This window comes from Protopterus annectens, chromosome 2.part0, assembly GCF_019279795.1.
Source record: "Protopterus annectens isolate FY-2018-M chromosome 2.part0, PAN1.0, whole genome shotgun sequence".
In the NCBI taxonomy this organism is placed as follows: domain Eukaryota; kingdom Metazoa; phylum Chordata; order Ceratodontiformes; family Protopteridae; genus Protopterus; species Protopterus annectens.
The window spans coordinates 838,263,114-838,286,554 of record NC_056728.1 but is presented as its reverse complement, the minus strand read 5'-3'; the positions used below and the strand labels follow the sequence as shown (position 1 = coordinate 838,286,554).

Below are 23,441 nucleotides of genomic sequence, written 5' to 3'. Positions count from 1 at the left end.
TTATGTACAGGCATCAAAAATGCAGTATGACACTCAGAGATGAAACAAGTAGCTAAACTTAAATTAAACTGTTTAAGGAGTGAGTCTGCAAGGGCATGTTTAATATTGTGAATTAAGCAACCAGGTCTTAGTTAATATTTTCAGTAAAAGATCTTTATTAATAATTGATGGAGTATGGGACTCAGATATTTCAAGGTTTTGCTAGAAGTCAGCACTGAATTGTTTGCAAGGATATTTGCATTGTCTATGGAGTCAGAAGAGGATGCATCATTTTGAATAACTCCAGAGAGTTGTAGTGCATTACATTCAGGACTTCTGTCTTACCTGCATTTGCAACATGCATATTAAGTTCTGATATATGTCTCTGCATGTCCCTTGGGTTTTACATTTCAAATTGTCCATATCCACATGTACTATTACTGTGTTGCACTCATATAGTCAGCAGCTGGAGTCCTCAGAGCCCTTGGAAAGACAGAAATCATTGTGCCTGAAAGACAACTCTTTGGAACTCTCTTATTATCCAGCTTTGTAAGTGATGAGTCAGGGAACCTGACAACAGAGTCACCTATCAGTAAGGCTTTTCTGTTGCTGTTGAAGTTCAGAGCAGTAGAATTAGAGTGTTTTCCAGGTTGACTCTTTATCACAGGGGTGCATAAGGTGGATGAATTATGTTGTGACTTAATATTCTTATTTTTAATGAGCTTTTTTATAGCCTCAATTTAAGACATTTTGGCATGATAAGTGAAGGATTGTGGTGGAGATATATGATGCTCACTGGCCAAGTTTTAGGTGAGAGGAAAAATTCCAGATTAATTAGGTATTTACACCACTTACAAGGAAATTATCAGTGTTGTGAATATGTGTGTTATCTGTGAGCATAGGGCAGTTAGTATACTGCCTTAGGAGACCTAGTGATAAAAGACGGGCAACAGAGGGGAATGCATCATATTGATCCTCCATCTTGCCCATTGCTTATGTGTTCAAATGAGTAAAGTAAGTGTGGCAGAGCGTAGAGTAATTACAGCACAATACATAAAAGATGAAGAAAGATCTCCAGTTAATGGCAGTCTTGGCCAAGATTTGCAGATTTTAAAAGTAAGAAAGGGGGAAAAGTGGACTAACACTTCTAGATATTGCACTTTACACTAAGCAGGGAGGAAGATATGAAAGAGAGGCATTAGCAGTCTAAAAGAATGAACTTCCCCAGTTTAAACTTCTACTAATCATTAGTATGACCAGATGAGATAAAACTGGCAAGAGTTTCCTGGGTCCTGGGTCCACTCTTGTTCGGCATCTACTTTTCTGAAGTACAAGCAAACACAGGAGGGTTATGGCTGACAAAGTTTGCAGATGACTGCAAACTGGGCGCCATAGTCGAAAACACATCTGACACAGATATCCTTCAGAAGGGCCTCACAGAAACGGATAACTGGTGCCAGAGCCATGGCCTAAAGTTAAACTCCAAGAAATGCATAGTCATACCCTTCGGGAAAAACAAGGTTACCCCTAGCTACCATATAGGTGGCAATCCACTGAGCACAGAAGAAGTCATCAGGGATCTGGGGACCCAGGTTGACAGTTGCCTTTCGTTTGACACTCATGTTGCTAAAGTAGTTAGGAAAACCTTCTACATTGCCCACCTGATCATGAAGGGATTCACATCTAGATCAAGGGAGGTCATCGTCCCCCTGTACTCATCACTCATTAGACCTATGATTGAGTACAATGCCCCATTCGGAATGTATCTGATCTGACACCTGCAGCAGCTGGAAAGGCCCCAAAACTTCCTCACCAAAAGGATAAAGGGTCTCAAAAATATGTCTTATGCTGCCCGACTGAAAGAACTCCAGCTCTATTCAGTCTCATACCGCTTGCTCAGAGGTGACCTGTGCCTGACATATAAGGCCATGTCAAACCCAGATTTGATGAATATGCTTCACCTCAAAAAATCTAGATCCCTCAGAACCACAAGGGCGGGAGACTTAAACCTTGACACGGTTATTAATAGAACGTGCTGGAGGGACAAATTCATCACCCAGAGACTCCCTATGCTGTGGAACAAAATCCCGGTACATGTGAGGCAGAGCACCTCGCTGGCCTTGTTCAAGAGGAATCTTGACCAATGGATGGGAGATCGCAGATATACCCCAGGGATTACTTCAGTGTCACTGCTTGACAGAGGCACAGCAAAATAATAGGCATAGTTTTATTCAAACTAAAGGGGTGGCGAAAGCCACATAACTATGGGCTAGGCTTATAAATGCCCTTGGGCAGATAGCCTAGTATGAACCTATGAACCTATGAACCTAAGAAAAGGGCTGACTACTCGGGAAGTACAAAAGAGCAACACAGTTTGGATGGATAGATGGGCATTCAGTATTCTGAATCTATGGAATGCAATGGTAAGGTGGAAGTCCTTAAATAGCTTAAAGTCAGTGATTTCACAAAATGATGCATTTGTGCTTACTAACAGCATCAGTGAAATAGGAGATAGAGGGAAATATGTGGTCAAATTAGAATAAGGGACTGACAATGGGTTTAAGAACACAAAAAGAGCAGGGTGGGGGGGAACATAATGCAGTTACAGTTAAAATGCTTCAAAAACCATTATACTGTAGCAACAGAAATGAAATCACGTGTATTATATTGCTTTACTTTCTTGGTGTAGCAATGCACATAAAACATCAGTTTAGTAATAAAATGTTTCCAAACCAGTGTACTGAGATGTAGTTTCAGAGATCATGCCACAAAGGACAGCAAAAGCCTAGAGGATGTGCTAGATATTGCAATTAAATAAAACAAAAGAAACAAGAGAATGACAAGCAATCAACTCTGTAAAACCAGTGGTGCTCAGAAACTTAGAAACTGATGCAATTAACCTTCACTCTTAAAATGAATTTTCCAAGCAGCCCTAACACCTTTATAAACAAACTGTTTTATTTTATTTTTTTTAGTTAAAGAATTAAAAAATGCAGTTATAATTAAAATGCTTGAAAAACAGTTCTAGCAACAGGAACGTCAAAACAAAATTATGTGCTATATAGTTGTACTTCCTTGTTGTAGAGCTACTCAGGAATTTATGATTTATGTAAACATCGTCTCCAAACCAGTGCAATGAAGCACAACTTCAGAGACCCAGCCATAAAGGACAGCAAAGGCCCATTGGTCCATGCTGCAAATAGCAATTAAATAAAACAACAGAAACAAGATAATCAACCAGCAAACAATTCTATAATCCAGTGGTGCTTATATATTTTGAAAATGGAAAGAATTAGTCCCCGTTCTCATAAGATTAATTACTATAATTTCCAAACCATCAGCAACATCTGGCTAAGCAGACTGTTTTAGTCAAAGAACAAAATAATGCAGTTACAACTAAAAATGCTTCAGAAACAGTTCCAGCAAAGAAATGACAAAACAAAATCAAGTAGTGTTGACTTTTCTGATGTAGAGATGCTTAGAAAAATCTCAATTTAAGTTTAAAAAGTCTCTATACCAGAGCATTGAGGTGCATCATTAGAAATCCAACTACAAGTAATTAGTAAGTTTTGTGTGTAATCATTTAAAAGTAGAATATGATTTTTTAAAATAAAGGTATTATTAATTTAGTTTCACCAGTTAGCAATGGTGAACAAATGATGGACATCATAATTCTTTTTTATCAGCTCCCTGAATCTATGTTTTGCCTACTGAATTCATTTGTGGGAAGCAATGCAATATTTATCATGGCTTTGTTGACTGGTATGTCAATCAACATTTCTATTTTTGAATATTAAGTTGAACATTGTATAACTTTATATTATTTTACCATTGGTTTCTGATATTTTAGACATGTCATTGTTTTAGGTAATCTTCTTCTTCTTTTGGCTTTTCCCAGTTAGGGGTCACCACAGCGGATCATCTGTCTGCTCATGATTGGCAGTGGAGTTTTACGGTGTTGAGTTGACAGCCCGGCGCCCAACATGCATACACACACACCTAGGGCCAATTTAGAGTGTCCAATCCACCTACTGCATGTCTTTGGGATGTGGGAGAAAACCGGAGCTCCCGAAGGAAGCCCACGCGACCACAGGGAGGACATGCAGACTCCGCACAGAAGGCACCCCAGCCAAGAATCGAACCGGAGAACCTCTTTCTGTGAGGCATCATTGTTTTAGGTAATATTATTGTTTATTTTGTTGAGTAATTGCATAGTGTTTGATTATAGAAGCCTTAATTTTATTTAACACACAAGAGTTATTTGATATTTACATATCAAGGATGTAAAATTATGTAAATAAGGTTGCCTGTATACAGTTAAAACATATTTGACAAATCTATTTATTTGAAAGTGATATGCAGGCATCTACAGAAATTAATTTGTGACTAACAGGTCATCTCCTTTGAGGATAACATATATGTATATAAGTGTGTGTGTGTGTGTATGTGTATGTGTTTGTGTGTGCATGAATGTATGTGTGTGTGTGTGTATGAACTTATGTGTGTGTGTGTGTGTGTGTGTGTGTGTGTGTGTGTGTGTGCATGTATGTGTGTGTATGAGTGTGTATATATGCATTTGTGCATGTCTACATGTGCTGAATGACATATATACATTGTGAGTACAGTCTCATCATTAGAAGTTAAGCATCTAATCTCTTGTGAGCAGTGAGCTCTATTGCCATTAGATGTGAAGCAGTTAGAGGGCACAAGAATAGTACAGCAAGCTATGGTTAACCAATATAGGCGGCATGTGACTCTACAGCAAACTCATTTAGGCTGCGAGAGAAGTTCCATCCTTAGGGAAGTCAGAAATTATCAAGGATGACTTTCTCTACAGGCATACAACAGCCAGGAGGGAGAGCATGGAGAAGGATCACCAGAAATCATGGAGAAGAATCACCAGGAATTTTCTGCAAGCATCCTGTACTGAGTATAGTTGCTATCAGTTTAAGTTAATAAAATTGTTTATTATTTAACTGGCAACACAAACTAATATGTTGGGCTCTTTTCAGTCATAATTCTGTTTATGATGGAAAGGAAAAATGCAGCATATGTTGATATACTGGAATATCTAATCAACCAGAACATTTCTGAAAGGTGGAAGGCAAAAAGAGTTCCCAGATAAAATGTATATTGCTGCAAGGAGAGGTTATAGAGCACCTTATCAAATTCCAGTGGCAGAAATTGTCAGCTCATTGAAACCTGCATCTTTCCTAAACAGTGGTGGAATCCTGGTTTTGTTACATGTAAGTAAAGGAAGTGCAACCCCACTGCTAAAGTAGCGGGGTTGTACTATTGACAAATGGGGCAATTAATTACTGGACATGTGATTGCCTGTTCAAGAGCCCAAGAAGACTATGCATATTCAACATAGACAGTAACCAATGGACGTAATGAAGCCTAGAATGTGGAGCCATAAGACAAACATTAACTACAAAGTTATCATGACAGACATTTAGAGATACTGATGGCATCGCTGAAAACCCATGCCATGCAAGAGCTGACAGAAACTGACAGTGCAGAGCTATTGCATTTGATCCAGTGATAAGTTTGGCAACTCCAGTTAGATAATAATACTTTGTGGATCATAATGGGATAAAAAAGTCATAACTGCAGTGCCAAATGTGCTTTTTTTGTCTGGTCCAAGAGGAAAACAGATAATTTAATCCTGCTAATTACTTCAGTATTAGTTCCATCAAGGCTATTAGTAATCAGATAAAGTGCACTTTTGTCTCCTCAGTTTTGTAATAATTTGAAAGGAACAACCTTGTTACAACCCAGGTTTAGGTGAAAGTTCCTCTGTGACAGCAGTTTCTCTACTTGATGCAGGCCAACTTGGGGTCTTAACTGGGTACCTGCTAGTTACTTCTCTGTGGAACGAAAAATGTATCCCTTATGTTCTGGTTGATGTTAGAACAACTTCAGTGTCTCCAGAGTATGTTCACATAAACTCAGAAAAACGCAATGTTAAGGTGAAGCGTTGGTTCTGAAATTATGACACAAGTTATGACACTGAGGCATTCTAGAGAAGTAACTTGTAAACATACCTCTTAACCTGTTAGAGCAAGAAATCTGGACAAGGCCATAAATAATGGGGGAAAAGGTCCAACTTAGAAAGTTGATAGAATAACAGGTTTTATATTAGCTTGAACTTCATATAAGATATGAATTCTAAAACTCAAATTTCTCTCATTATTTTCTGACCTCAGTCCTCAAGGATTTACCAGTGATTTGACATAAAACTACAATTTTTGGAGAAACAGACCCAAAATATGAGGCAAAACTCTGGACTTTCTGTGATATTCTGGAGAGTTGAGAGGTATGCTTGTAAATCATGTGTATAATAAGAACTGCAGGATGTGCTCTACCAGAATATTATGGTTTACTATATCAAATGCTTTGGACAGGTACAGGAGATAACTCCCATCACCTGTCTCCATCCATTACTATAATGATATGGTGTTTGATTTTAAGGATGTCAGTATCACTCTCACATTTGGCTCTAAATGCATGTTAATAGTGTGAAAACAGATTTTAATGGTCAAGGAAGGAAAAGACTTTATCATATACAAGCTTCTCCAGGTCCTTAGTTATGGAGAGAGACCACAGTGAAGAACTTCTCTAAAGCCGACTTCACACTTCTTAGGACTGGTGTGGTCTCCTTCAAAGCCCCAGAGCCAGAAGAAACCACCACTAAAACCGCTGAATCACTTACAAATGCCTTCTACCAGCACCTACAGGACTGCATGGATCAGGCAATCCCAAACAAAACAAAGACTCTTTGTACCAAAGGCAGGCGTCCAGTCTGGTGGACCCCAGCATAAACAAGCTCTACAACAAAAGGAGAAAGCTACTACATGATAGAGCAAAATCCTTAAAAGGGAAGACACCCGTGATCATAGTAAGTAAAAAAACTAAGATCTCTCATAAAATCCTCCAAGGCAAATTTTGAAAGAAAAATTGCCACAGACTCTAAAGACAATCACAAGACTTTCTTTAGTTATGTTAGAAACCTGGGAAGAAACTCCCAGATATGTTCAGAACTGGTACAAAATGATGTTAAGATCACTGAACCTACAGACATTGCCAACATACTTGCTGACAGGTTCAGTGCAAATTTCTCCCCACCCTCCCCCCCAAAAGGAGAAATATCTATACCAGAGGATTGTAGCATCCCAAACATCTCCAATGCTCAGGTAAAAACAGCTCTCTCTAAGGCGAAAAACACAGCATCCATGGGACCAGATGGTGTCCCCAGTTGTGTGCTCCACGAGCTCATTGAGGAATTAAAACCACAGTTAGGGCAGCTGTTTAATCTTAGCGTCACCTCAGGATACGTACCCAAGGAATGGCGTACGGCTACTGTGGTCCCATTGCACAAAGGTGGTGCCTCCACTGACCTACTGTCCCATCAGCTTGACAAGCCTGGTCTGCAAAGCTATGGAGAGGATCATTATGGAACTCATAAATAAAGACATAGGGGACCTGCAGACATTGGATCAAACCCAATTTGGCTTTGTCAAGGGCAGATCATGCCTCTTAAACTTGGTTGACTTTTTCGAAACAGTCACCAAGGCCATTGATGAGGGCAAGGCAGTCCACACAGCCTACCTTGACCTGGCAAAGGCTTTCGACACGATACCCCACTCGGGCATCATAGAAAAACTCACCAGCTTAAATGTAAACCCATACATCACAAGATGGGTTGCAAACTGGCTAAGTGACAGAACCCAGAGGGTTAGAGTTGCTGGCGCCATGTCAGATTCCAAGCCTGTCACAAGTGGTGTCCCACAGGGCTCGGTCCTGGGTCCACTCTTGTTCAGCATCTACTTTTCAGAAGTCAGGCAAGCACAGGAGGATTATGGCTGACAAAGTTTGCAGATGACTGCAAACTGGGCGCCATAGTTGAAAACGCATCAGACACAGATATCCTTCAAAAGGGTCTCATAGAAACGGATAACTGGTGCCAAAGCCATGGCCTAAAGTTAAACGCTAAAAAATGCATAGTCATACCCTTTGGGAAAAACAAGGTTACCCCTAGCTACCATATAGGTGGCAATCCACTAAGCACAGAAGAGGTTATCAGGGACCTGGGGACCCAGGTAGATAGTAACCTTTCATTTGACACCCACATAGCCAAAGTAGTTAGGAAGACCTTCTACATTGCCCACCTGATCATAAAGGGTTTCACATCTAGATAAAAGGAAGTCATCATCCCCCTGTACTCATCACTCATCAGACCGATGATTGAGTACAACGCCCCATTTGGAATGTATCTAACCCGACACCTGCAGCAATTGGAAAGGCCCCAAAAGTTCCTCACCAAAAGGATAAAGGGTCTCAAAAATATGTCCCATGCTGCCCGACTGAAAAAGCTCCAGCTCTACTCAGTCGCTTATCGCCTGCTCAGAGGTGACTTGTGCCTGACTTACAAGGCCATGTCCAACCCGGAACTAATGAACATGCTTCACCTCAAAAAATCTAAATCCATCAGACCCACAAGAGCACGAGACTTAAACCTTGATACAGCCATAAATAGGACGTGCTGGAGGGATAGATTCATCACCCAGAGGCTCCCTATGCTGTGGAACAAAATCCCAGTACATGTGAGGCAGAGCACCTCGCTGGCCTTATTCAAGAGAAGTCTTGACCAATGGATGGGAGACCGCAGGTATACCCCAGGGATTACATCAGTGTCACTGCTTGACAGAGGCACAGCAAAATAATGGGCATAATATCCTTCAATCTAATGGGGTGGCGTAAGCCACAAAAACTCTGGGCTAGGCTTCTAAATGCCCTAGGGCAGATAGCCTAGTATAAACCTATGAACCTATGAACCTATGATATACACCTGCTATTGCCACCATAGAGGGACCCCTCAGTTATAGGTAGTATTGTTGACACTTTCCAGCAGGACAACAACACTTCCTCATTTAGCATCCTGCTGACTATCCTGCTTACTGGGAGAAGTGCAAACATTGAAGCTCGATAAGCGGTCTTTGACAGAGGCCATCTGCAGAAGAATCCATTACTTCACTCATTAACAGACTTTAGAAGATTTTCTGAGGAGTAGTGGAAGACACAATGAGGAATGGAAATCCTAAAGTGGATGCTATATGCCTTAAGGGGAAGGTGTAAGACATAGCAGGTTTGGAGAGTGTGCCTGTAAAAAATGTGTGAGTCAAGATTACTGAATCAAAAACGTGTTGCATTTCTTTGCTTATTCTAGACAATGCATAAAAAACATCATGTAACCCTTTAAACTGAAATACCCAGAGAAAATCCACACAAGTGCAGGAAGGACATGCAGACTCCACGCAGAAGGTACTCCAGCTGAGAATCAAACCGGAGAACCTCTTGCTGTGAGGCAATAATAGTACAGCTGCACCACTGAGCCATCTGCAAGGTGCATAGGTTCATAGTTTTCAAGGTACATAGTAGCTTTACAGCTATTTAAAAGTTGAAAATAGTTGTTCCAGTTTTTGATGGCCTGATAGATGATTCTACATTCATTTCAACCTGATTTTGTTTCTGTACTATCCTTTAGCTAAGATGAAAATTGGAAGGACTCTCAGGGATCTAAAAACAGTATGAACATTAGCAGGAAGGGTAAAGCAGACTGTTATCTAGAAGTATCTTTTTGAACAAATATTACAATTTTCAGTAGAGTTCTCTAAGTTGGTCGTAGGTGAAAGTGTGTGTGCGAGTGAGTGGTATGAATGAACTACTGCGGCAGGGCTACCCACCCGGCAGTGTAAACCTTGGCTCGAGATGATTGTCACTGCTGAAAGTGACACCCTGACCCCATATGCAAAATGGGAAAAGGGTTGAGGTTGGATGGATGGATTATAAGTTCAAATATTGTCATCCAGGCAATATATGTTTAAGTCTTATCATGACAGATGCGGGCCAATATTTTTAATATGTGCAGCAATATACAAGGAGTTCAAATATAAAAGCAATTCAGTATGCTTCACACTGCAAAAGCAAAATTTACACCACAGAAAGCAATTTGAAGTATTAAAATATAAGGTATGAAAATAAAGGCTTTAGCAAAACATGTTAAGCATTATGACACTATTTATTTCATCTAGATATGCTCATAGCCAAATTCAGGGAGGTAGACTAATGAAAAAAGAGAAGGAGAGATTGTGGGGGCTGGGAGGAGCAGGATATATATTTATATTAAGGAAATTGTAGTTGCAAGGTATTATTGAGACAATTCTTTATGCAAACCAAGATTAGAACAGAAGGTTTGATGGCTGTTATTTTATTTAATAATTACATTAGTATATTGTTCCATTTTTTACACCTTACAGAAGTTTTGTTTAACGAAAGTAAAAGGATCCTAGGTTGAGTAACACAGTAACAGTACAGTGAGAAAAAGTCACTGGAAAAGGCTAAGATAAGATTGTGATCCTTTTGGCAGTTGGATGGGCTCAAGAGGCATGAATATTAATTGAGAAAAAAACCCTGTTAACACTTGCTGAAGTTTGCCAAAGAACAGGAACTGAAAAGGCGAAATGAAATCTTCAGCTAAGCACCACAGCTAAACTGCTGTTCATAAAACACTTGGCGAGATGAGTGCTTAAGTAGAAAACCTCTTTATTGAGTAAAAAAACAAAAGAAATGGTGAGCGCTTTAAGCTGTATCAATATTCATTGATGTCACATTGTGTACAGCACTAGTAAGACCAAATCTGGAAAGGTATGCCTGGTCTGGGGTACAGAGGAATGGAGCCCTTACTGTGACCCAAGTGACCAGGGTTCATTTAGCAGCCCCACAACTGGTGGAGCCAGGCAGAGAGGGAAAAGAGTGAATGGGGTTTGCCCTTTTGCTTTTCTCTGGAGGAATAGAAAGGGTAGCTTTCAGGGCCCACATAAGGAAGTGCTACTTCTCCCAGAGAAAGGGTCAGGGCTGCTCCTGGCAATGCCCCTTGTAAAAGTGAGGCACAACTAGCACATGCTTATTTATTTATTTATCATTTATTTATCTTTTGTTGACCGGGTTAGTCCAACTGGGCCAATGACCCATTCTCAGTGGAGACTCCAGGAGAAAAGCTCCAAAAAAGTACAATATGTTAACTGTACAAGAAATAATAATGAACAGACATGCATGCAGTATATGCAATATACAAATGAACAGATACAAAAATGGATAAAATACAGAAGATAACATAGAGTTCATACGTTATATACAATAGATCAAAAACAATTGTTTTTATCATAACATAACAAATATACCAGAAATATACCTGTTTAGAACTATTTGGATTGAACAGATATAAAAAGAAAAAAAGTATTAATAGTGAGGTAGAAAAACAGCGAGTTAGAGATGCATAAATGAGTCTTAAAAAAGAAGTAAGAGAGAAACAGGAAGTTTGTTTATTTTGGAGGAAAAAGACAGTGGTTTAAAGTATACTCTTGTTTAGTAGAGAGAGAGGTTGTACGTTATTTGTTATGTCCCCTTTAGGATCTGCAAGTTGGACGTCTGCAGAGAACTCATTAAAAAAAGAGAAAACCATCAAATTACTCCTAAAGGCAGACTAAATGATGGCTCCTCTGCCTTATTGACCCTCACCCAGATGATGCAGAACAAGTGTACTGATTGGCCAGGAAGGAACTGTTGCTCAATAGGCAGTGGGAACAAAGGAAAAAAGTCTTGACAGTTCTGCTCATTCCTACTGCCATTACGTACAGGCAGGATTTAGGTGGTAGAGAATATCCATTGCACAGGCATTGAAAAGATCTATGGGGAGGGCAGGTTGGTACACACAGAAATAGTGACACTATTGTGCAAGTAAATACTTGAAAGTTGAATAAATGAAGGACATAATACAGTCATACTGCATTGTCTATCAGTGGTGTAGTGTTTAGGAAAAAGTACAGAGATGACAGATGGAGGGAAGGATATCAGCAACAGTTTTACAATTTAGGAAACCCTGCAGCAAGCATATAGTAGAATATAATCTCAGAGAGAGAGGGGTGGTCCCAGGTTTTTGGTTCTGAATGTCGAGTTTTCATAAAGTGATTAAATATGTGGTAATGCAACAAAAAAGAGGGACAATTATATTAAGATAGTTGCAATGCTAGGGAAGATACAGTAAATCACATTTTTTGTCATGATTAACATAAACTTGCATGAATATAAGTTCATATGTTTGGGCAACCAAGTAGAGTTCTCTAGTTTACAAGAAAATATCCCCTACGACCTGATGGAAAACTGCTAATCACTATTATGTCTGTATACAGACTATAACATAATGTGTAATGTTAGTTAGCATTTACTGAGAATATATGATCGTTATTAAGTAACTTCACATTGTTTACATCAGCACAGCAATGTTAGGAGTACCATCTCACATAAGGGATACTGTTTCACCATGTGAAATATTCTGCACAGTTCTACAGATGTCATTCAGGCAAAGGTATCAACAGGGTAAAGGGAAATCTCCAATGCACAGCAAAATGGGTGCAGGTCTTATACATAAAGCCATATGGAGATGCAGTGGAAGAGTTTAACATGTTTGGTCACGAAGGAGGAAGGCAGAGAAAAAAACATGAAAGAAACATTTAAGTACTTGAAACAAGTCCATGGAGTCTAAGCAGATAGCATCTTTTACAGACACATGCATCACAGAGAACAAGAGAATACTATATGAAGATACAGAACATACAATGTATATAAAAGGAAGAATTATATGACAAAAAATTGTGAATGAATGAAATAGCCTTCCTGAGGAGACAGTAAAGTAAAAAATTAACAGAATACAAGAAAGCATTGAACGCATATAAGGTAAGTCTTTATGAGGAATTCATAAGTGATCCAGAAGACCATGTAGGAACACAGCCTAGTTTTCCAATTACTCCAGAGCACTGTCTGGTTAAGTGACTTGCTCAGTCACACATTAGGCAAACAGAGGCTGAGGAAATAAAATCTTATACTACAGGCAGCAGACCATTAAAAACTCATAGCATTAATCTTCTGTGCTAAGTACCCAAAAAGGGGACAAAGAAAGCAAGCTGTAAAGTGAATGTGATGTGAAACTCATTCTGTACATATAGGAATGAGCAGCCTATATGGAACATATTGTCCCATACTGGACATCCAACCTTTATCTGCCATCAGCAGTTCTGCAAGACAAAGTAATCATTTAGTAGTCTGGCATCATAGATTAGCTTCTCTATTTTTAATTTAATTTTGTTGTTCATGGCCTTCTACACAGAATGCATACTAAGATAGTGATATAGCTCCATCTCGTAGCTGTGAGGTGTACCTCATTACGAGGAACATAATTCATTTGGGGTCTTAAAAAGCTCATGTTCCTTCAAGTTCCACATTGAAAGGGTCTGACACGCATTCGATGCTAGGAATGTTTTAACTGATAATCATGGTAAGTAGAAATAAATAATTTTAATTCATTAAAATTTCTTTTTTATAAATAAAACCAGTATATTTTAACCATCCTATGACCTTCCTGGTTGAAGCTGTTAGTAAGCCATTACTATGTGTTCCACATTTTGCCCATTTGTTTCACAGTATGAAGGTTAGTGTTCCTCACTTGGAAGATGGAAGGTTGACAGCTATGCTCCATCTTAGCAGTGGAGAGTGCTCCTATGCATGCATTGTCATGGCTTATTTTGTGACACTCCTTATGACATACATATAATGCTTTAAATCAGCGTCATGTCACAGTGCAGCAGTGTTTAAAAATATATCTTAATTAACAGCAGTGCCTTACAGTAAAAAATATGATTATATGATACAATAAAATAAGTTATGAGAAAGTATCATAAAATACATAGAGATCAACTTCAACCAAAAAAATCCTACCTGTTGTTGCTGGTTTTTAGGCCCTTGGTTCTGTGGCAGCTCTATCCACAAAGATTGTCCAGAAGGATTATTCTATTTGGAAACAAGACACAATGTTCTCTTTTGCATCAAATCATACTAGAGTAAAATCTTAATGGGATAACATATTATTAAATCATATAATTCACAATGAAGTAACCCATTTAGCCATTGAAACTTCAGTATTGAGCATTATTTTTCATTAAGCCTATTCTTCATTAGTTATATAATAGCAGACTCATATGTTCACTAGATGGATAATGGGGAACTCCCTTGTCTTGTATGGATATGATTTAAATGTTTCTTTTTAGTAAATAAAAGTTTTTTCCCCCATAAAAATATTAAAGTTTCATTTTATCTGATGTACAAGTATGTGTCTACAGCAAATTAGACTGGCATCCTTTTACTCTTATCTTCATTCTGTTGCTAAGTCTTTGGGAACTTGAATTTGCAAACTCAGCTTGAATACTGTTGCGCATCTTCACTATTTTGGGTAGTATGTTGCTCTGATGGCACCTTCCTCTTGTAAGTATATTTAGCTTAAGTTTGTTACAGGATCCAGTGTTTCAGGATAAGAAGGTAATGAGTTAAGGATTTCTGTTTTTGCATTTTTTTTTTCTTTTTCATTTATTTATTTTGCAGTTCTTTTCCCCTGTTGACCAGCAAACATAAGCCCTCATTCTGGCCAGTTGTCCCATATGTTCTCTATCATGGGGAAAGAGTTAAACGGGAGGTTCCATCATTTAGAACTTGGCCTCAGGTTTTTCCTGTAAGCTCTACAACCACTACACAGGATTGGCTTGTGAGGGAAGAGGCATGCTACGAGTTGTTCACACTGGGTGCCTGTCTCTTCCACAAAGGGCATTGCCACAAACAAACCACTCTCTCACCATCAATCACCAGTGGTGGTTTCCCTGCTGCTCACAAGACATATCATACCACACTGTGTGCTCAGTGAGCACCTGCACCCATCACTCCCTCTGGGAAAGATGAGTTGGCCATGTCCTTTCATTCCTCTACCTTCTGCCCTTCCTCTTCTAGTACTGGGGTCACTAATTGAACCCCAGTTGTGTGAGATGCAGTCAGGTTTACATACATTGTGCCATGCAGCTAAGCTCACAATTTTGTATTTTTGGTTTACTTCATTATTTTCTTCATTTGCTAACAAAATAAGTGAACTTGTTCTTAATTTGCACATTTCTGCATCAAGTCACACCGCAAGGAAAAGGTAAAGAAAATACACATGAATAGCTTTGACTAGCAAAGCAACAACATATTTCTGGGGAGGCATGAGAAAACTAGAGAGTCAAAAAAAGAAAATGCCACACATACAGGAACCTGAGGTCAGCACAGAACCTTAAAGTCTGAAACTGAGCATCAAATAACTTAAAATCTGAGCTACAGTGCTTCTCTTGCAGTTGATATACTATCTCGTAATGTGGGCTACTGTGTATCAAAATGTTTAGCTGCACATATTTGAGATCATCTGCTTTTGTCTCAGTATATGCTGTTACAGTCATTTCTTGCATTGTGAAATAAAAACAAAATTAAATAAAAACACACCCTCTTGGAATTAACTGTGCCTTTTACTTAGGAACAATAACAAAACAAGAAAGCAAGAGCACAGAAACACGACCGAGCGGTTAACAAAAACAATAAAGCTTAATGGTAAGTGCTTTCACACTTCATGAGTGCTTCATCAGACTACAACTAAAATTAAGACAGTAAAACTTTTATCAAAACAACAATAATTAATCAATTAAACATATAACCAGTCACAATGGAACAATAAAAAACAAAATCATTTAACTAAGTCTCTACCTTTTAATGCAGGTCTTAAAGAAACCCTGTAATTTAACCCAGGATACTTATCAGCTTGTAGTCTTATAATCCAAGACAATTCACACTGCTCCGTGTAATTCCTAAAGTCACCCCCTCTCTCATTTCTTACAACCTTCTCTATCACTTTAAATGTGAATACATGTTCTTTGTGCATTCAAAAGTATTCTTAGCTACAGGACTTCTAAAATCATTGTTTTTAAAACAATAAATATGCTCTCTAATACGCTCATAGGTTCATAGGTTCATAGGTTGGTACTAGGCTATCAGCCCTAGGGCCTATACAAGCCTAGCCATAACAATTCCCTGGCTATTTCTTCCCACACTATTTACTTCCCTGGACCCCTGTCTAGCAGGGTGACTGACGTGATCCCCGGGGTGAATTTCCTTTCTCCCATCCAATCGTCAAGGTTCCTTTTAAAGAGGGCCAAAGAGGCACTCTGCTTGACATGTATGAGAAATCTATTCCAGAGTCTGGGGAGTCTCTGGGTCAGGACCCTATCCCTCCAGCATGTTTTGTTTATTGTGATGACAAGGTTTAGATCCCTGGAGCGTGTGGCTCTGAGGGATTGGGATTTCTTTAAGTGTAACATGTGCAACAGCTCTGGGTTTGACATGGCCTTGTATGTTAAGCAGAGATCACCTCTGAGTAGACGATATGTGACAGAGTATAGCTGGAGTTTTTTAAGGCGGTCAGCATAGGGCATCTGCTTTAGGCTTTAGGCTCCCTAAGGGAGCAATTTGTTTCCCTCACATAAAAATTAAAACAGACTTTACAGACTGCTAAATAAACATCTCTCATATTACAGTTCAGATACATTAAATCTATATACATAGCCAATCTGTGGATGCCTAAATGAATTTGAAATATCTATAAATGAACAGAAATTACATCTATTGCAATGGACCATCCCTCCACCTTTCTCTCCATTGGTAGCTCTCTGTCTACTGTCCCTGTAACACAACTCTCTCTTTAGAGACTTCTTATTTTTAAAAACAAATTGAGGTTGATCACCCACTAAATCCTTAATCTGGTCGTTGGTGTGTAGAATAGACCAGTTCCTCTTTATTATATCACAGATAGTTCAAATATCACTGGTGTAATTCAAAATAAAAGGAGCCCTCCTACTACTATTTAATTCTGTTACTCCTACTGTATTTATATCTCTACATGTAGCTTCAATCTTACCATTCCTAAAATATGGTTGTGCTACATTGTTCCTATAAGGCATAGTATCAGAGCACATCTTGTCTATTTCAGATAACTTATAGCCCCTGTCTAGTAAATTATATTTCAGCGTAGTCAAATCTCTAAGAAAACCTTCATCTGAACTATTTAATTGTGAAATATGTATGCCCTGGCTCTTAAGAATATTTCTGTAAACACAGCCAGGATGCGTGCTATTACGTTGCAGTAACCCATTCCACCTGCAAGGCTTCCTAAATAAGCTAGTATCAAAGCCTATTTCAGGTTTCTTAGAAATACTAACATCAAGGAAATCAATGTCACTACAAGAACATTGAAAAGTAAACTTCAAAAAAGTAGTTGTAGATTGTAAATAATCTATAAACTGTGTCAGCTGGTCCTTTGTCTCATCCCATAACAAAAAGATGTCATCCACGAATCTTCAATAAAACTTCAGATAATGGGTGAAGCTATTGTTACGTTGCACATATCGTTGTTTCCCATTGAGCAAGAACCATGTTGGTGTAGCTATTTGCACAGGGAGTATCATAGATAGCTGAACAGCTACCAGGGTTAACCAACAGTTTAACGGCTTAATGGCTGATGTGATTTACTCACCCAGTTTTTTTACCGGAACTACATCACTTGAGGTGACAAACAGGTTACAGTTTTCAACTTTAGTGTTTATTGGCTATTTCGAAGCTGGTAACCAGTAACTATTGACTGTTCCTCTTGTAGCTGTGAACGACAAAAGGCTTTTGGACTAGTGGTAGAGCAGCAACTCTAGCCGCTTGTTGTGTGTTTTGCTTGGTGACAACTTTGCAGTGTGTTTTCTTTTCATGGCTGCAAGCTCCAGTGTGAGGGGAACTTTGTTTCAGAGGAACCATTGTATCACACTTGTTTCCTTGGCCAGGAAGATTAAGGTGTAGCGATGCAGTCTAGTATGCTTTTTCTTCCATGACAAAGAATTGCATTTTTTCTTTTCTTGGCGAACATTTGGAGCATTTTGGAAGGAAACGTGCTATTACTGGATTTTGCAAGGTGACATTGTTTAACGATATTTAATGTATTCTACTAGTCAGCATTTTTTATTTATAAATGCGACTGGTTAGAATTATTCATTGTTATTCAAATTTAGTCCTTTTTTAGATTGGGACTTGTTTTCCTGTATTTATCTAATATTATGAGTGGTGGATTGTTATAAATTTTTCTTATCTGGTTTGATAATCTTTTTCTGAACATAGGAAAAGGAGGTTGAATGAACAATTCTTGATTATATATCACACAATGCTCTCTAACTTTTGTGAGATGTGTTAGCCCTATTTGCATATTTAGTTTGTTTCTACAGGGTGCGTTATGCACACAAAATTATTATATTATATTTTTATTATTATTATTTTTTGTTTTTATTTTGTTACACCATTCACTTTTATGTGTTTATTTTAGTTTTTTTGTTTTTACGTTTATTTATTATTTTTTACTATTTCATGGTTGTGTATACATTCAAAGTATATTTATGCTAGAGTAAAGGTGGTTGATTTTGAATACTTAACTTAAACTCTAGCTTAAATTGTTGGTTTGTGCCTATTGTTACACCAGGCAATTGACATCAGGTATTTGTGTTTAGTGATTAATATTAATTCAAATACATTGTTCACATTCATAAGGTTCTACTGTGCACAATGGAACAACATGATTCAATATCTAGAACTGTCTAGACAAATTACTACGTTACTACATGCTAACAAAAGCAACGACAAGAATGACAGTTTAACTAGCACACAGGTTGAACTTTTTACCATGCACACACCACCAGGGACTTCTACAGAAAGACAGCTTAATGCTAATGTACAGAGGGTGGAAAGGAATACCATTTTGAGGGTGGACAATGATAATGTGAACAACAGAACAGGAGGGGAAGATAGTAACAATACACCAGGAAGGTCACTATTTGACATAGAGAACTTTTTAGTACCCCCCGTTTTAGGCGACACAACATCTAGGCTTCAGAACCCTGATCTGGGAACACTTAATTCTCAGTTACTAAAATTTGAAAAATTAGCCAGGAAATATAAATCACTACAGATGGACAATGTTTTCCTAGAACGGTCTATTGAATTGAACCAAGTTCCTAGAGGCCTCAGGGTATTTAAAATACCAATGGGAATCGAGGCTGATTCAGAGGCATACCACAACATGTTAGAATTATTTGACAGAACAGGATTTGACTTGATGAGAATACTAATTAGGGACAACACCAGTAGACTTAATAATTTAAAGAATGAATTACTCATACTTAAACAAAACATTACGAATGATTTACTTTTTGAAAGTAATAGAAATAGGTTTGAGAGGATTACAACTGATCTTGACAAGTTTGTAAAGGTTAGTATGGAAAGAAAACAAAAAAAGATTTTAAGGGACACCAATGAATATAAAGAAAAGAGGTCCTACCCTTCACCTAACATAAGAGAAAGCCACATGGAAGGGGCACAAGGAGGGAAACAATTCAAACTGAGGTGGGTGTCACTGAAGGGACACATACTGACAGTGAGGAAGAAGAAGTTTTTTTAGAGAACCAACATCCATTGAAACGCTCAGACCAATTCAGAAATCAGGGCCACCCGCCGGAACATTTGGACCAGAGAATGCCCCAAAGACAGAGATTTCAGTCAGGAAGCAACTGGAGGGGTGGGGGACAGAGGAGGAACAACTTCAACAGCAACAATTGGCACTACAGATGAAACAAATAGAACTGATGAAGGTTTTTGACCCTACCCTCAGTACTGAGGATGGCCTATCGGGTGATAATGACGTACCAGCAGGCACCTCTTCTGATTCACTTGCTACCCCTTGACTCAATTTTTGGAGACTAATATTAATGTGGGCCCTGTTATAACTGGAGACAAATCTTTTCACGTTTATAATTACTCAGATTTGGATATATCTGAAAGTCATTTGAGGTTAATGAAAAAGGGTTTTTCATTTGTTCCAAACTTCAAATATGACATTAGCAAATTACTTATAATTTGTTGTATACTAGGCAGTTAAATTTAAGGTTGTTTTTTGGCAACAAACACCACATTGATAGAGAGACACAAACCTTTACACTTAAAAGAAGTAGTTTGTTTATACCACCATGTAACCCTTTGATACTAGCTTTTGAACGTTTGTGTACTATAGCGATTAGGAGACTGATTGATAAAAAGTCATCCATGGATAACAGAAATTTAACATCTGCTGAAGAATTTTGCTTAAAAGAACTTTCGTCCAGTAATGACTACAGGGTTATGAAACCAGATAAAGGAGGAGGGGTAGTCATTATGACGAATACTGATTATTCCTGGAACATGCAGAGTATTATACATGATTCCAACACTTATGAATTAGTTTCCAAATTTGAAGTCCAGAAGGCATATACAAAAACTGACTGGCAACTTTATGAGTTCCTTTGTGAAATAATAATTAATTATGATGAGTATAATTACATGCTAGTGGAACATCCAGTTATGCCCAGTTTATTCAGAATTCCCAAAATTCACAAAGATGCTATCAATCCACCTTTTAGACTGATAGTGGTGGCTAGGGGATCAAAAACGAAACCCTTAGCAGTGTTTATAGATATTACGAACAAGAAGATTCTTGACAATATATCACACATATTAAAAGACTCATGGCATTGTTTGGATTGCCTTAGGACTTTGTTTGATACACACTTAGGGGAATTTTGGTTTGTAACCGTTGACATAGTAAATTTGTTTTTGGTAATTCCCCATGATACTGGTTTAGACTGGTTTGCCAAGAGCTTAGATAAACGTAGTGGCATGCGCCAGGTGAAGAGAGGTTTACTGGTCGATTTGATGCGGATTGTGTTGGAAAACAACTACATTGGCTTTGAAGGTGAATTCTATAAACAATCCACTGTGGTGGCTATGGGCACAAAATGTGCACCCATTTATGCCAACTTAGTATTAGCCAAATGGGAGGAACAGTATTTATTGACATCTGATTATAGATCTAGGATGATTATTTATCTGAGATTTTTGGATGACATACTGTTCCTTTGGAAAGGTACTCGAGATGACTTGGATGAGTTTATAGGCTATTTGAACAACACAACAACTTTCTTGAAATTCACCAACAAGGTGGATAGAAATACTATTGACTACCTGGATCTATGATTATACATCAAAGACGGGAAGGTAGAATCCAAGTTATTTAGGAAGAAAACGTACAGCAACTTATTTCTACACTATGATAGTTGCCACCCTTATTATTTTAAGAAGAATGTGGCCAAGGGCCAGTTGATCAGGGTGTCACGCATAGTAAGTGACAATAATAGATTCCTGGAAGAACTGGAGGTATTAATTGACTTGTTTGTCCAAAGGGGTTACCCCTTGGACTTACTCACTATAGTTAAACAAGATATTATTAGAAGAAGGGCCACAGACTTCAGGCCTATTCTGGCAGACAGTCAAAGGGATGTAGAGAACAACAATATTTATAAACAAAAAGTGAAGAATATTCAAACTGGTATGGTCTTACAATATAACACCATGGCCATTGAAGTAAAAAACATCATCCAATGGACATGGAAAAGCATACCCCCCACAGATATGCAAGACACACTAGGGAAGTTTCCCCTTTTTATAAACAGTAGGGGTTTAAACATTAAAGAACACTTGGAGAGAACACCCATGTCCACTGGTCAAAGGCCTGCTAAGATGGCCAAATGTGGTAATTGCAAAGCATGTAAATACATCAATGATGGCCCATATGTTTCGGTGGGGAATTTTAAGAGGATGTTGAAGAGTCCTGGTTATTGTAATTGTAATACCAAAATGGTCATATATGTGGCTACTTGTTTATCCTGCCCTGCCTTCTACGTTGGTATGGCCATAAGAAAATTGAGACAAAGAATCTTGAAACACAATAGGGACATCAAAAACAAGAAATCAACTAATTCATTATACAACCACACCAAAGATTGTATTAATTTCAATAAATTTTTATTTTTTGTTATAGATAGATTATACACAAAGGATTTTGGGGGTGACTATAAAACCATCTTAGAGGTCAGGGAATGCCTGTGGCAAGTGCGACTAGATGCAAGCAGTGCACCTGGCATCAATGACACCCTATCTCTAGCATGTATACTGAAACATAAGGCTGCTTGTATTTAACATACAGAAACAATAGAGTATTCTTTGATTTTTTGGGTAGTTGTATGAGGGTTATATTTATATATGGACTTTTTTACATACCTAATTATATTTTATATTTTGTATTTATTCACTTTTCAACACATTTTTTACACACATTGTCTCTGTAAAGATTTACACGTATTGCTATTTTTACACCAGTACATTATTTTGGGTTTAGGTATCGAAACAATTTTGGATACGCTATCATAAGAAAAGTTGGGTGTTTACTTACATAATTACTCAAAACTACCTTAATGAAAGTTAAAGGGTTAAAATCTGATGATTCAGAAGATGGATTTATTGAAACTAATTATCTCCTGATTGTATTGTTAATTGAAATGTGTATTTAATGGCTATGATTAAATGTGGAAAACTGACTCTGAAGATGCCCTACAAGGGTGAAAGCGCTTAGTCAGTTATATTTAGCAGTTTAAATAAAAGTCTTGGTGATTTTACCTTGGTATCACCAGTGTTTTTTTAATAGTACCATAGATATGTCAGCTTTCTGCATAAAAAGACAGCCTTCAAACAAGAAGACATTATTCTCAAGTACTATCTCTAAAAAGACACAGTGCAGATATATCATAACAAGCTGATAAGTATCCTGGGTGAAATTACAGGATTTCTTTAAAGCCTGCCTTGAAAGGTAGAGACTTAGTCAAATAGGTTTATAGGTTCATAGGTGTGTACTAGGCTAATGGCCCTGGAGCCTTTACAAGCCTAGCCCATAGGATTACCCTGGCATCATGACACCCAACTGTAGTTCCTAATGCCTCTGTCGAGTAGAGCCACTGGAGTGATCTCTGGCATGAATTTTCTATTACCCATGCACTCATCAAGATTTCTCTTGATGAGGGCCAGTGAGGTGCTCTGCTTGACATGTAAAGGAAGTCTATTCCATACCATGGGCAGTCTCTGGGTTATGAACCTGTCCCTCCAGCATGTTCTGTTGATTGTGGTAATGAGGTTGAGATCTCTGGAGTGTGTGGTGTGGAGGGATTGGGATTTCTTTAGATGTAGCATTTCTAACAGAGCTGGGTCACACATGGCTTTGTAAGTCAAGCAGAGATCCCCTCCAAGTAGGCGATATGAGACAGAGAATAGTTGGAGTTTTTTAAGTCTGTCCATATAGGACAAGTGTTTAAGGCCTAGGATCCTCTTTGTGAGGTAGTTTTGCAGCCTCTCCAGTTGTTGCAGGTGTCTAGTGAGGTACATGCCAAATGGAGCATTAATGATTGGCCTAAGGAGGGATGAGTAGAGGGAGACAATGACCTAAAAACTAGTAAAATAAAAATAAAAAAATGCCAACAAACCTGTACAGAATGGCAAAACTTGACAACTTTATTAACAGAAAAAGACTAAGCACTTTCACCCTGTGGCTC

General features: G+C 38.3%; 1 protein-coding gene across 1 annotated transcript in view; it reads right to left on the bottom strand.

Moving 5' to 3' along the window:
- Nucleotides 1–23,441, bottom strand: part of LOC122793251 — a 234,987-nt gene that overhangs the window by 58,280 nt on the left and 153,266 nt on the right. Inside the window, exon 6 of the mRNA XM_044061105.1 lies at nt 13,813–13,884. Within this exon, the coding sequence (XP_043917040.1) occupies nt 13,813–13,884 (72 nt within the window). The remainder of the gene's footprint in view (nt 1–13,812; nt 13,885–23,441) is intronic.